The 15,642-nt window shown below is 46.5% G+C and overlaps 1 protein-coding gene across 1 annotated transcript; it reads right to left on the reverse strand.

Annotated features, from left to right (window-relative positions):
* Window positions 1–8,258: 8,258 nt before the first annotated feature.
* TMEM80 (transmembrane protein 80) lies at window positions 8,259–15,566 on the reverse strand (the record flags this gene model as incomplete). The annotated part of the gene is given in 5 exon segments (XM_082000231.1): window positions 8,259–8,464; window positions 9,775–9,867; window positions 10,321–10,438; window positions 10,442–10,503; window positions 15,548–15,566. Coding segments are annotated over 5 exon segments (498 nt in total).
* Window positions 15,567–15,642: the final 76 nt, after the last annotated feature.

A 15,642-nucleotide genomic window follows, 5' to 3' on the forward strand; every position in this document is an offset into this window, starting at 1 on the left:
GAGGACCTACTTCGCCGCGCTCAGGGACAGGTTTTGTTACTTCAACTGATGGTGAGTTGTTTGCAGTCAACAAAGGTGGGCACCGAAGAAGAGAGTCTGTCTGTCTCTGTGATTCAGAGCTCGTGGACCAGAAGACATTTCCTCCTTGTGTTGTGTAGCGGCCAAGCTGCTAGCCTCTGTCTTAGTGTCTTCACCCACCCTGATGTTGGGCGGTGACTGGCACAGGGGTGGAAAGCCAAGGACTGAAAGCTTGTCATAGCAAACTGCTTTATCACACCAAGCAAATGGGGGAGTGTGCACACAGCAGCCACGCTTCACTGTCTTTCTCAGCTGTTCCCTTCCATGGGACTTTACTAACACCCAGTTCAATGATGCCAGCGCTCAACTTTTTCTCAGGTGCCTGAAGACACCCCCAGTCCCTCTAAGCTCTATCATCATATGACAAATAAACCCTGCCCTGCGGAATACAGCAGAGTGGATCCTGCATGGAAGGTGCCTGCGCATGCCAGAGGGCTGGGATCCAGCCGAAAGAGCACCATGTCCTCGGCTAGCCTGGCTTCCTAACACTTCAGCAGCAGAAACCAGCAGCAGGTACCACCCATGCCCGACCACAGCGGGGATCAAGCTGTTAGTGTTATCCCAAACAGCAGTTTAAGCCTTGGTTTTAAACAGGGTGAAGCAGTGACCTTTGCCACTCACAGACACATTCCCACAGTGGATCCCAATTTCCTCTTGACAGTCCTGTTTTAAAGGGCTCCTTAATTCAGTACTGCTGCCTGCCCTTTGTGTGTGTGAAGGACTAATTTTTCTCCCTGATCAACTGAAAACTCAATCACTGAACTAAACGGAGCTGGGAACATGCTACTGCCTGTGGTGAAACCCTGCGTGCATCTCTGCTTCAGCCAGCTGGGCTGTTGTGTGTCAGATGGGGGCTGAGCCTCTTGCTGTCGTTTCTTTAACTCAGAAAAACTCCTCTTAGGAGCAGATCCCCCCAAAGCAGCCCAGCACAGGACCTCTTGGATGAACAACCCCAAATGGATCTGATCCCTGTTATAGCACTCGCTTCATGCAGCATTTCAGAGCAGCACAGCAGCACAAGCGTTACTCCCCACTGCCCTAATTACAGCACAGCAATCACCGTATTTTACTATTGTGTTGTCTCACAGTTATTTCCAGTATTTAAAAATAACGTCAGCCAAATCATTTGTCCCTGAGCCTTGTCCTCGGTGGAGTTTGCACTGGCATTTTCCAGGCAAATAAGTGAGGGGAAAGGGGACACAAGAGCTGCAGTCCAACTCGTTAATGCAGACGAAAGCGCATGGGGAGCTGGAGCTGTCATGCAAGGGAATGGGGCAGCTCCGAGTGAGCCTCCCCTCTGTTTTGAAAGAGGGTGATGAATCTTGACAAGGTCACGGGGCAGGGAGAGCTCACCCACCGAGAGCAGCAGCTTGCCGAGGTGCTCAGTGGGGAACAGCAAAATTTCTCTCCACACACGTCCCAAATGGAGGAAACTCTGAGGTTTGCAAACAAACAGCTGCTCAAAACTATGTCTCCAGACTTCAGTAGGAAGAAAAAAAAAAGCCCTGTTCTGTGCCAGACGGACATTTTGCTGCCAAGAAAGTGCCACCTACTGGATCTGGCCCGGTGTGGACGTGCAAGAACGGGAAACAAACCCAGAAAACAACACTGGAAAAATTACTTTTTTTGACGCTTAAAAAAAAACCCCCAACATAAAACTATGCACTGACAGTCATCCCAGCCACAACCCCCTCTCCAGCCGCACTCTCTCCACAGCTGAATCAACCAGACTTTAAAGTAGACAGATGTTGGGGAGGGGGTGTGAAGTTTTAGGGGTTGCAAGGAGGGACTTACCAGTGCTGAGAAGCCACTCTTGTCTCCGGCAGTTCCCTCGGCTCCTGTGTGTCCTCGGTCCCAGTTAGCCGTGCCCTCCTAGTTAAATCCTGCTGCCATTCTCTGGCAGCCAAGCTCCCTCTGCCTCCCTGCGCAGCACTTTGCCTGCGAGCCTAGTGCCCCAGCCTGAACGATGGAGGAGAGGGCGAGGCAGAGCCCACCCGGCACCCCAGCCTGGGGGTCCCCGTGCCGCTGGCTTCCCTCTGCCCTTTCGTCCCGGTGCCGCTCGCCCCAGTTGTCTGAGAGCAGGTGACAGAGGTTTCTTGGCAGAGGAGAGAGGAGGGGAGGGATGTGGAGGCAGCAAGAGGTGGAGCTGGGACCCGGAGCAACAGGTTACTGTATAACTAGGAGCCAGTGGCCCCGGCGGGCTGGCTGCATCCCCACAAGGCGCCGGGGGCAGATGGGGCCTTCGCCTGTTCCCGGTGCAAGGGGACCAAAAGCTGAGCTGAGGTGCTGCTCAGGAGGGACGTGTTAAACTTAAGGTTTCTTTCGCCCTAGAACATTTCATACCTGAGGGAGAGGCTGAAGGCAGCGAGGGGTGGCAAAGGAGTGCTTGGAGCTGGGTTTTCCATTGCCGGTGAGGGAGGGGACATGCTGCCCAGCCGCCTCGTGGGGGGAACAAGGCACCTTTTGTGCAGCCTGGTGCTCTCCTCCGCAGCTCCACACTGGCTCGCGGGTTGTTTTCCTCTGGCGTCGCTCTTGCCTGCTCCCTCTGCCCTGACGTCTGCAGCGGGGAAAGGTGCCATGATGTGGAGGGAGAGGGCAAAACGTCCTCTCTCCCCAGGTCCCCAAAGCAGTGGGGGGTGAGGAGCAGAGCCGCCTTCAGGGTACCCCACATCGTGGCACTATTCTCCTTAGGGTTACACGGCCATAAAGCCCCTCATCTTGCCACAGCTCTACCATGAGCTGATGAGAGGTAGTGGGGCCTGGCCATGCCACACATCTGGGCCCCACACTTCAGCCCCTGGCACTGGGCAAAGGTAGAACATAGCTGTGACAGAGCTGTGCCAGGGTTACAGTGGGGAGAGGGGCTTGATTGCTAAGTCCACCTTTGGGAGGAACCGAGGTAAAGCAACTGCCATGGCACAGGAGGGGAGTAAAAAGCTCACTAGCCTTGGGCATCAGGCAAATGTTTTGGCATAAACATGGTGCAGCCTGAGCAAGGCTTGCTCCTCAGCAGGAGATGCTCTTTGTTGGCTCTGCTTGGGCAACGATCGTATGCAGGACCCCATCGTTATTCACATGCATGTGTCCATGCGTTCTGGCGGACAGAAACTGTACATGACCCTTTTGGCCATCACAGGGAGCATTCTGTGCTACTGCTGTACTGCATCAGCCCTCCCCTGCGGATGTCCAAGCTCTATTATTGGTGTTGTCAGGAGTGAGATCACTGTCCTCTTTTCACCAGGGCCTCAGGTGGCACAGAGGAAGCAAGAGCTGCTTCTTCCTGGAGTAGCACAGGTATGACTTGAGCTTCAGCCCTTGTGTTGTGGCGAGCATCATTCCCATGCTCTCTGGGAAAAGTTTCTTTAGAAGCCCCAGTCTCGTCACATAATCTCTTGTTGCTCCTCTCTTGCTCTTCAAAACCCAGACGGAAATTTTAAAAGATGCCAAGGCCAGTCCTGAATTTTTGTTGCCAGACTGCAGAGAGGGTGTTTGAGCTGTGCTTGGGGTCTGCCATGCTGCCAGCTTAGCCCTGCAGACCATGTGTTTGGGGGCCTAGACGGACCCTGAATTCTGTGAAACAGTCTCTTACGTGGGCAGACTTACTACTTTCAAAGAATACCTAGCTTAATTTGTCTCAAGATTTAACATTTTTTAAAACAATGGGATCAGCTCATGAGCTGATCATTAAGCTGGAAAATATCAGCTGAATGCATGGATCTTACAGACGGGTCTGTGGCAGCATGGGATCCATCTGGTTAGCTAATCCCCTCGAAACAATGAGGCTTTTGAGAGCATTTTATTAAAGTGCATGTGTATCACAGGCCTCCCCACCATCCCCATGGTGTGTGCTGAACCCATGGCATGTACATGCTAGAGAGACCCCTTGCCACTGGCCCCAGGGAAGAAATAGCTGCAATGCTGACACTAGAGAAAGAAATAAGAAAACGCTTCCACCACGGGGCACGGGTCTGGAGGAAGCCTGGCTTCCTTAGTTCGGTGCTTGTTGAGTTCCCTGCTGCTGTGGTTTTCTTTGGTGCCTGCCGTGCTATGGGGGCTAGTGCTCAGCTTGCTGCCTGGCCCGCGTCCAGATGCCGGGCAGGGGAACCGCCCCGGGTGAGTTATTGCAGGAGGAATGCCGCCGGGTGAGCTGGACAGGCAAGGGGAGAGCCAGTTCACTGCATGACAGTTACGATTTCAGCAGCTCGGTTTTGACAGGAGAACAACCTCTTCTGCCACGGGAGAATGTGAACCGATACTTGGTGTGATGCACCCACCCAGCGCCCTGTCATCCTCATCACTGCGCTGTCAGTGAAATCCCAGGGGGATCTCAGCACAGGATGCACTATGGAAACATGGCCAGCCCGGGGACAAGCAGCATTTAGAGAATGCCAGCCACACCACCAGGCAGAGGAAGGGATATTGGTTCAACAGAAGGGAAACGCAGTGGGAACGTTGGCTGTGCCAGAGCCCAGCAAGCCTTGCCAGTTGAAAGGATTTGTGCAGGAGATCCCTACCTCCTGAAATGCATCATCTGCCACTGGGCTATTTCAGTGGGACCACTGGGCTGGGCTGGCTTTCCCGGAATGGAAATTGGGATTTGGAAGGATTCTGTTGGAGAATCCATTTAATGTTTAAGGCACTGACTGATTGCTAACTGGCAGCCTTGGCTCCACATTCATGATGAAGATACGCACAGCAGGCTACTATGAGGTGCTGCACCCCACCACCAGCCACACCACCAAGCAGAGGAGGGAGCTTTTCCTCTGGGCAGGGAAGAAAACCACAACGGAGCTTTATTACATCTTCCCTGCAACAGCTGATGCTGTTCAACATGGGGCAGAGGCCACTGGCAAGAGGGGAATTACTATGCTGCACAGTGGTGGTTCCTGGACGCCCGCTCCACCAACTCAGCACCCAGATGTGGAACCAAACCAGCACGCATCCTCAGTCTTGCTCCTTCACAAGAGGACTGTACTACTTCAGCTGGGTTTTGGGCTGTATGTTGTTTCTGCCTGCTGAGGAACACAAAAAAGCCATGGACCAATAAAGCCCTATCTCTCAGCGTATCTCCAGGTTTGAAATCCCAGGAGCCTAACTTGCCTCTCAGGATCAGCCTTTTAAATCAGGTTGGCGGCAGACACCCCTATGATGGCTTGAGAACAAAGACTTCTTCCTTGCAGAGTAAACAACACCCAAACCGAGCTCCTCAAAATATGTGTTCCTCTAAATTTTTAATGCCGTTTTCATCCAACTTGCTCGTCCTGTTTCAGAAGGGCTGGGCCTCATAATTAAAAGCTCCAGCAATCTTATGTCTGGCAAATGTCATCAATGGCTTCACTAATGCTGTGCCCTGGCTTCTCCAAACAGAGCTCCTGACTAGAGAAACTGAGGCCAGGGCCCCGTTCACTTTGGGTCTTTGTACCAGCTCAGCATGGAGAGAAGCTGTCATGAAATCGGGGTCACCAGCGTAAATGACGATTCCCATTCAGAGCCTGGCAATACCTGGGACAAAGTTGTCTGAAGCTTACAGACGTCTTCTCCTACGTTCATCACAGAGTTGGGGGCTGTCAGCAGCAGAAGTACCCCAGCATGTGATCGTCTAATCAGAAAAAAGTTCAATAACTATTTTATCTTAAACTGGAAAACTGAAACAGAGCTGTTCTGCTCTTTTGAGGGTGCAAATCCAGGTTGGTGCCAGCTGACATCCAGCAAGCACTGACAGCTATCCAGCACTCTGTGACCAGCCTGCAAACCATCAGGCAGTGCTCTGAAATGAGCTCAAAAATTTATGTTTATTATTGTATGTGTATATTTACCCCATTGCTGACTATCAGCAAGCATTGTCACTCTCCGAGGGTTCTTGTTTTTCATCTAGGTGATGGTTAGGGAGCAAAGGATTCACTGCATTTTATAACATATATATATATATATATAAAAAAAAAAATAAACCCCACTGTTTTATAAAGCTCAAGGAGGAGGCTGCTTTACTTGGTGTGGCCCAGCAGACTGTCCCAAACTCATGCTGTGCTGTGAGGATAGGCAGAAACACAGCAGCTGTCACCTAATTAACAGATCAGAACCATTTTTGAGGGCTGTTTTCTGCATGGATGGCGCAGCATCACAAATGGCTGTAGGGCCTTAGATGAGAGGGTGGTGATCTGTGGTGGGGCCAAAGACCTCAGGGTAGCAACACCTTCCGCTAGCTTTACTAGTGTCTCCTCAATCTACACCCTGGGTCTCTGCTACCTCCAGTTGTACTAATATTGTGTCTTTATTTTGTTTGTAGTGAGCACCACAAGAAGGAAGGTAACGCACAGAGGCTGCAACTCGAAGTGAATGTGTGTCACCCTGTCTGCCGTACCACCTACATTCAGGTAAAAAAAAATTCCACTTTGCAGTATTTCCTTTAAAACCTGTCAGATGTTGTATTGCCAGACCTTTGTGTAAAGCAGCTGTAAACGCCACAACAGTTTGTGCTTTTATTCGTAGGCATACAGAAAGGGATTTTGCTGGTGTGCATTCGTCATTAATGGGGTAGATACAGCTCGATATGTTCGTCCCTCCTTGTAACAAGTATGTGATGAGTACATTCCATTATGCCAAGCAAATCTGGAAGGACAAATGGGTGGGTGTTTGATTCATGCGGATTAAGCACAGAAGCATTTGGTCATTCAGTTTCCTGGCTGCTCCTTAGCACCCAGTTCTGCTGCTTTCACGTTGTCTTCACGGGTGCAGCCTTCCTCCTGCTGATCAACAAAGGGTTGGTTGTGCCACTGACTTCACAGGATCTGGCCCAAGGGGATTTGTGCCAATGCCTATGTTTTGATTTTGACTGCTGGGTGGTGTAACGTGGACAGAAGCTGCTGTTACCTGGCCTTGGAGGGGCCTCCCCCGGCTATGACTGAGGGATGACTTCCACAGGAACTTTTGCATCTTTTGTTCCCTTCTGTCACCACCAGAACGAAAACAGCAGTCTGGCTGAGGTGATACAGGGCCTGCACCACTGTATTTTCAGCCCCTGGCTAGTGCAAATTAGCGCAGACCTCAGGTGCACTTTCCCAGTGCAGGAGAATGGCCTACATATAGCAGCAGTAGGATGAGAGGAGTTTTGCACACATCCAGTCTCGCCCAAGTCTTCCTTGGTGTGGCTTAGCTGTAGCCTAGGATCTGAACAAGATGCTCTGCATTTCAAACGCTTCTTAGATCTAATACATTATTTATTTGAATAAATAAATGCAAAAATAGGAAATTCTGAATATTAAGACTGCTTGTACAAAAACCCAGAAACTACCAAATTTTTACATTAATACATACATATTTTTGATACAGTAAAAAAATCTGAAATTGCACACAATTCTTCATTTAGAAGACAAGGCTTGAATGTAGTCATTTTTGCAGAATCATGCAAATAAACACATTTAACACCAAATAGAAATACACCTGACAACATTCTGTTGGACTTTTAAATTGGACAGAAGTGTGAGTGAACGGTGAATGTTTATGCTCATCGTAAGGCTATCCTATTTAAACAAACGTACCCTCACGCTACTGCCTTTGGCCTCTGCGTCAGTAAGAACTGGCTGCCCAAACCCCGTAGCTCAGCTCTCTGGGAATGCTCAAAACTCAATTCAACTCTCTCCCAGTGGGATAAATCAGGTACTGCCCTACTAAAGTCGGGAAATTACCACTGAGGTCTGAAAACACAAATGAGAGCAGAAGAAAAACTGTGCCCTCAAACACGAACGTCTATGAAGTAAGGCAGAAATGAGTCCATACTATATTGGCCTGATTCATTTCTGTGTCACTTTGGTTGTACATTGCTGCTGTGCCATGAAAACTTGCATCATCTCAACAGCATGTAGCTAGATGATGCACTGGCTACTATTCTGTGTTGGAAATTAATATTTAGTATCGATCCCTGATGAATACCAGAGCAGTAAGTGTTTTTGCTGAATCATCTCTTGCCTTTGCCCATAAATAAGCTAACTGATGAGGTAGTGTGACACAGCTGCTTGACAGGATATTTCACCTACCATTTAGGGAGATCTCTGCCCCTCAAAAATTTGTACTTTAAACAAAGCTTTGCAGGATTTTTATATGCAAAAGAATGAAAATATTTGAAATACAAAACCATTCTTTTATAGAAGAAATGTTGAAAACCTGTTGAAAACTGCTAGGTTTTAGCTGACAAAAGCAGCGATGGCTATGACCTTTAGTACTGACTCAAGCCCGTATGTAAAGAGAAGAACAGCATTTATAATGATGTCTGCTTTCAGCACGTAAGTTTGCCACACCAGGAAATACACAGACAGAATCACACTTCCGACTGTGATTGCAAGACTGAGCCCTAATGGAGCCTCTTCTTCTGTCAGGTTACCCTTTGAACCTTGAAGGAAACAAAAAGCTTATATGAGTCTTTGATTTCTTCTGACAGTATCACAAGCCACAAGTCTAGAGTATTTCTGTTCAAAAAAAGGCTCTAGTTCTTACGGTTCAGAGTACACTGAAATACTGGCCTGAATCAAGGCTCTGTCAGTAAATGTCAGAACAAACCCAGACACCAATGGACAATCCATTTCTTGCCAACCGAAGTTAATCTAAATAAAGAGCAATCAGTTGATACTCAAAAGTCATGACGCCTACCTTTTCTTACCACAGATAATCAGTTCTGAAGCTGCAACCATTTTGATCACTCAGCTTCTTAGTCAACCATCAAACTTTCCCCCAGCCCCGCACTTAGCGTGACAACTTGGTGACTGAGGTGCACATCTAAGAGCATCCAGTCCTGATTTTAAAATCTTATGCAATACAGAATCTTCTATATTCCATGCTAATCTATTCCTATTTCATATTACTGTCATTGTGGAGAAGCTGCTCTTACCTCTTCCTTGCATCTTATTTCCAAGCTAGTCTTGGTAGATTTTGCTGTTTAACTACTTTAGACTTGGAACTCGCTTCTTTATTCATCCACCAGGCTCCAAGCAAATATATGCAGAAAGCTTTAAGGCAGCAGGCTAAATTCACCCCTACAGCAAGGCAGCTGAATTCAACAGAGACCCACCTTGCATAAATGTCTTAGGAATATCGAGCACAGATTTTAATAGTAACTTGTTTTTTTTAAAAAAGGACTTTATGAAGTTTTAGCAAGCTCTGGACAAGGGTCAGGGAGGCCCTTTATGCTCTTACGGCTTAGTGAAATGAAGATGTTGTAGCTGGTATGTGTCTTCAGAAGGAGTGAAAGGAAAAAGTGTAGTCACGGTGGCAGCCATACACTGCTCAGGGACATCCTTAGCATTACCTGTTCCACGAGGCTCCAGCCATTTGGTTACTTGTCTGTGTTGCTGAAGCAGCTGAAAAGGAGCTGTATCGCCTCAGTGAATGGAAATCTGTGTTTCAGCACGTTCAGCTCACTTGTAAACTGCATTCCAGCTGTCCCAGTTATATTGCTTTCTGACAAACCAGCTATTGTTTTTTAATGGCATTATAGATTATATTTCATATGAGAGAAAATTCTATTTCACCCTCTGGCCAAATCTATTGATCAGTCAGCTAAAGTTTAATGAAATAAATGAACGACAGTCTCCAAATATCTGCTAGTCTGCTAAACCGGCATGTTTTGACGCACACTCAATTTCAGAATGACTAATTTTTAAAGATTATATTCCACTGAAAAGGCACAGTGATAACATGACATACCCAAGTATAATCGGAGCACTTCAAAAATGGCCATAATGAAAAGCAAGGCAAGATCAGGAGCCAAAAAATCATCTGGATAACTGAAAACTTGACCTGTAGAATAACACAGTGTAAATAAGCCAGGAAAACTGCAGCCTTTCAGTACTTAGAGGGGGCTTATAAGAAAGAAGGGAACAAACTTTTTAGCAGGGCTGTTGTGATAGGACAATGGGTAATGGTTTTAAACTAAAAAAGGGGAGATTTAGACTAGATAGAAGGAAGAAATTTTTCACAAGGAGGGTGATGAAACACTGGCCCAGGTTGCCCAGAGAGGTGGTCGATGCCCCATCCCTGGAAGCATTCCAGGTCAGGTTGGACGGGGCTCTGAGCAACATGATTGAGTTGAAGATGTCCCTGCTCATGGCAGGGGGTTGGACTAGATGAGCTTTAAAGGTTCCTTCCCATCCAAACTATTCCATGACTCTAAAATACAGTAGGCATACTGACAAACCACAAGCATGTCATAAGCACACAGCCTACTTCTGTGTTAGAATATGTGCAACTTACTTTTATAAACAATCATTGCAAGAGTCACCAAGAAGTAAAAGATGTAATAAATCCCATTTACATAAAATAGCATCTGTAAAGGAACAGATGACAGCTGGTAACCGCTGTTAAGGATTTCTCATAGCAATGAGGTGGGATCCATTTCATAAAATTGCCATTTCCCAGTAACCTCCAAATACACTGCTGCGCCTTTTTATACTAAATGGTTCAACTATGACTGGCCTACTGGTAGGGTTCAGAAATTCAGAGATTGCCAACACCAGGAGTTAGGATAAAAGCTTTCTGCTTCAGGTTTGGCTTTAGTTCCTTTTAAAAAAAAAATATTTGGTATGTAGTGGGGTATTAGGTAGCCTAAGGAAATAAGGGGTGTGTGTGCATGTGTACGTTTCCCCAAACAACTTCTATACCTGTTAGTCAGCCTTAAGCAAGTTGACAGAGGGTTGGCAGGCTCCAATACATCAAATTCCTGTAAGTTTTTCAAAATAGGTGTCTCTGTGAGGCAGACAGGCCATACTACTGCCCACATGATGGAAAGTCTGCAAGCTGTGCTCTGTCTTTGTTACGTGCCTGAGAAAGGCCATGAGCTCAACTCTGAGATGTAAATTCGTAAGAAACAGACTTCCTTAATTCACTGCTCACAAAACTAACTGTTGTATACTATGACATAATATCTAACTCTAGTTATTTGTCCCTTTATGGGGATCCACTGCCAAAGTACGAGAGCTCCACAATCCTTAATACATCCTCAAAATACCCCTGAAGGACAGGGAATACAGTACGCGCTGTCGTACAAATAGGGAGAAGTTACTTACAGGCTGAGGACAGATCATCTCACCTGTAGCCATCCCACAATGATAGCCAGCCTAAAGTTAGGCGAGTCTGAATTAGTCGCCTGGAGTCAGCAGAGATGGGCACCTTCCTAGCCAAGCAGTTCCCAAGCAGGGTGGGATGAACTACTGTCCAGTGTCAAATCATGCCAGCTCCCTCTCTGCAGCATGAGTTGAAATGCCAAGTTTATAGGAGGTACCTCACAGTTAGATGTCTTCAGGAGCCCACTTGCCCCCACGGGTAGACACAATTCCTATATAGTGGGTACATAGGTACTGAAGGGATCATTTTCTCTTGAGGCACAGCAGCATGTTATTAATGCGATATAGGAGACATACGTAGGATGCCCTGGGGCTCACCACCACATGGAGAAGTTGGAATGTGACTCCAAGAATCCAGAAAGTTTGGCCCTTTGTATGTATTTTTGATAATCAAATGCCTTTCTTAGCCTTAAATAATACAATGTAATTTATATAAGGAAGTTATCAGTGCAGATCTCATTATTTCCACATCTTTCTATACTCAAAGTATTCTTTATCCTCCCCTCTCTCCCCCAGCTCTTCCCAAATCCTTTGAGTATCTCCAAGAAGGGTCTTAGTCCCAGGCACCTTTTACAGAACTGCCCATCCAGCTTCTGAGTGGGGCACTCACCCACACGCAGTGGATGTATTCCAGTTCCCACAGAAGCTCATTTTATTAAAACAGAACCAGGTTTTTGTGTTTTTCCAGTTAAAGGAAGGTGGAGTAAAAAATTACTAGATAGGTTCTAAGTATGGAAATTTCTGAAGCCAAGGGTGTCTCCTCTTAGGAGGTTACTTACATCTTGGCAGGAGTAAAGGCTGGGTGAATTAACATGGGAGAAGAGGAAGTACTATTAAAGCTGCTTTTACTACCTCGTCGGCTGTGTCAGCTGTCTGTGAGGTGTATGCTGCATGGGGTTTGCGTCCATCAGTTCATAAATTCAATTTTTAGACTTGCTTCCTAAGGAAATGGGTTACGTGATCATCAAACATGGCTGTCAGCCCTCTCTCAAGTCTGCAGGGTGGGTTAAAGGGGCTTCTGCATGAGTGGGAGCTGATCAGGGCAAAATCTCAGCTAAACCCCAGCTAATTCTGCAAAAATACCTCTTCCCATGGAAGAAATATTCTACCAATTTTGCTTCATATGGGTGGTGCTGATAATGGAAAACTCAAGGAATAACACAAAAATAGCATTGTGCAGATTTATTAGGCAGGAAGATGTGAATCCATTTCAGACAGTCTTCCTGAAGATTCCCACATGTGAGGGATGAAAGGTACAAAAAGGATACAACTGATGCAGTTCTTCCTTTCCGTTGAGAAGGAAGAAATAAAGAGAAGAAAGTAAGTCTAAATATTTCCCGAAAGTGCTACAGAAACATTCAAACAACTGATGTTACTAGAGAGGTCAAGCATGCTTATATAATTTTTTTTTTCAGTTCACTGAAGACTTGCTATTTTCTCAGATCATGCAGTTCAAGTTCCAAAAATAATTTTTTCAAATACATGAATTCTAAAATAATTTGGGGGAAATCCCCATTGTGAAAAGTCACTTTCATGGAGGAACCCATCTCTTTCAAAACATAGAGAAGTACACAGGCATTACCTAGAACTTGTTTATCCTGTCCTTTCACAGCAGATGACACTTCATCCCCTCTAACTATGCAGGAACAAGGGAAACATGCAAGAGAGTCAGAATGTACCATTTATTTTTGAACTGTGGGAAAGTGTTCATGTAGAACACAGGGCTCCCTGGTTCCTCTAGGGAACATCCTTCCAAAGCAGCTCCCTTCAAAAGCCATTCCGTGTAAAACCTTAACGTGTTCTGATCACCCACAAAAATAATACCAAGCATTTTCTGTAGCTAACCAGTACATTTTTTATCCCCTGCAAAAAACACCGAAAAAATTCCCTTGCAAAGTGATGGCAATGACCTGCTAAAGTACCTCTTAAGTAACTCTAATATTCTCAGCCTCTTTCAGACTCATGAGGAATCAAAAAGTTACGATCTCTGTTTCACAGAAAGCAAAACTGTCTGTGAAAGGCCATTTCATCCATCTTCTCAGAGACAGCTCATTATCATCAAATCAGTGGGACATGCTCTCCTCACCATCTTCATCCCTGGGCTTCTTGAGGTTAGTGTCCTCGTCACCTCATAGTTTTATGCAGTTGGGCCCAAATTAATCCCCACTAACTTTAGGCACCTAGTTAAAGTATCCAATTTGGGAACGTGGTGGAAATAGGCAAGCAATTTTAGAAGGCGGTTCATACTGTCTACGATCTGAAACGCCTCCTGGATGGGCTTCATCTCCTCTCCACTTTCTGTAAAGGGACTATAGGCTCCTAACAGACTCGTCTCTTCACTTAGCCAAAATGCGTTTTGACAAATGTTTGCTTTCTTTTTGCAGAATGGGAGTTAAAGGTTTCATTACACATCTTGTTCTGCTGTGACTAATGGTTAAAGATATGTTTGTATTTATACCCTGGTATAAACAGTAACACTTTGTGTCAAGGTGATGTACTTCCTTTCTTGCACAGCAGTAAGGAGATGTCTCCATTTTAAAGTTATTTTAGACTATGAAATAGGATGTTAATTTGAAATACCACAACTGCAGGTGCAGACGTGTTATTATTCCGCAAGAAGCGTCCAGATACAAACTTCTTCTGTATAGCCAAACACTAAGCTATACTGGCGTAGCCTTATCCATGTTGGGTAGCTACGCTGTCGGGATGCCAGTGGTATAATTAGAGTAGTACAATTTTACTGTACAGGCAACTCCTAGTGAATTCCCTAATGGCAGTTCCCCAACTTTATTTTGAAACTTTTTTTTTTTCTTCTTTAAATCATTTTCCACAAGAGGGCACTGACCACATTCCTGCATCTGTTCCAAGGAGGGGTTTGATGGCCACTATAATTTAGAACATACTGCCTCCCGCTGAGCAACAGGGGACATTTCACACGGCTTAAATGCTTAAACCCCATAACACGCCTGTGAAAGGAATACTGCAGTTAAGTAGTAATTATTATGCCAGTTGAATATATAATTTCAGGTATAACAGCAGGCTGCTAATCCCAACACCCTGAGATTGTCTCACTGCTAGGATTAATGAAGTCTGCATTGCTGCTAGGGGATTTTAAAATTGAAAGTGAGTGTTCTGGCACAGGGAAAAAAAAAGCACAGTAGCAATTTTAAAGCGTTTATATGAAGCATGCAAACTTGCAGCAGCAAGAACAGCATTCTGCGAAGGGGGGCATTTGCATTAGCGAGACCTGGCGTAGCAACTTTCTGCTGCGTGCAGGCTGGCACCTGATTTCTCCATATTTGAGAACTTGTATGGTCCAGAAGAAAACAAAGTGTAACACCACTTTTACACAGTTCTTTAATGTAGGAGGGTAACTCCCAGGCAACAAGGTATTTGCACTTGGGATGAGTATGGGTTGTGAGCCCAACTCTTTCCAAGCCGCTCAGGTACCCAACTTGAATTTGGGAGCACAGCAGCCATGCACCGCAGGGGCTGGAGTCCGTCTGCACATGTGCGTGCCTCTAATACATGTCCTGCTCTCAGACAGCCCTTTAACCAAATCCTGCTGACTTTCCTGGGCGGTTTTGTAGATAAAAGCTACAGACCACACTCCAGTTAAGCATTTTATACAACAAAAGCCTGACTACTTATCCAGGCTGCTGTTAGACATGATTGTAAGTGATGCTGTGCATGCTTACTTGAGGTAGAACATGGCCCATTTTCTAAAAAACTGGTTTAATTTTTTTTTAAATGACAAAACTGTATTAAAAGCACGTGGCAGCTATAGTTAACGTTACCCAGTGCACCTCATTACACAAACTTGTTTTTAGGACTTGGGCAAACACTAATTGTTCAAAGTTTTCAAAACCAGCTTTATCTACCTAGGGCTGAAGTTTACATTTTGAGGGAAAACCTTTGACCCCTTTGAAAGAAGTGGAAATTAATCATTTTGACCACACTAATGAAGAATTTTTTTTTCCTCTGAATCCCAGTGGTTCATAGTTTGAAGCAAAGACTTGAATTTTCAAGGGGAGTTACTCGGCCTCAGGAAAGCGATTTGCCTGCGGATAAAGGTGCTCCTCCGCCCGCACAAGGACCAAGCCCCTGCTCAGGCTGACACAGGGCCCTCAGCTGCCGGGATTTACCTCAGCGTGTCGGGGCTGTCGCGATATGGCTATCGGGCTAGGCTCGGCGCCGAGGCCTAGCTCGGCCCCGGCCTCGCTCGCATCGTGTCCCCGCCTGGGGTGGCGAGAGGTAACCTCTAACACGGTGGGAAACCGCCACCCCCGGTCACCCTCCGCCGCGCCGGGAAACGGGGGAAAAAGGGCTGTCGGTATCGATGGCAACGCACCGCTCACCTCGCCTCACGACGGCCATCTTGGCGCCCCGCCCCTGCCGCCCGCCAGTCCTCCAGCGTCCCGGCAGCCAGTGCGCCGCGACCGTTCGTCCGCGC

The sequence above is a fragment of the Phaethon aethereus genome (assembly GCF_964289735.1).
Source record: "Phaethon aethereus genome assembly, chromosome: 5".
Classification (NCBI taxonomy): domain Eukaryota; kingdom Metazoa; phylum Chordata; class Aves; order Phaethontiformes; family Phaethontidae; genus Phaethon; species Phaethon aethereus.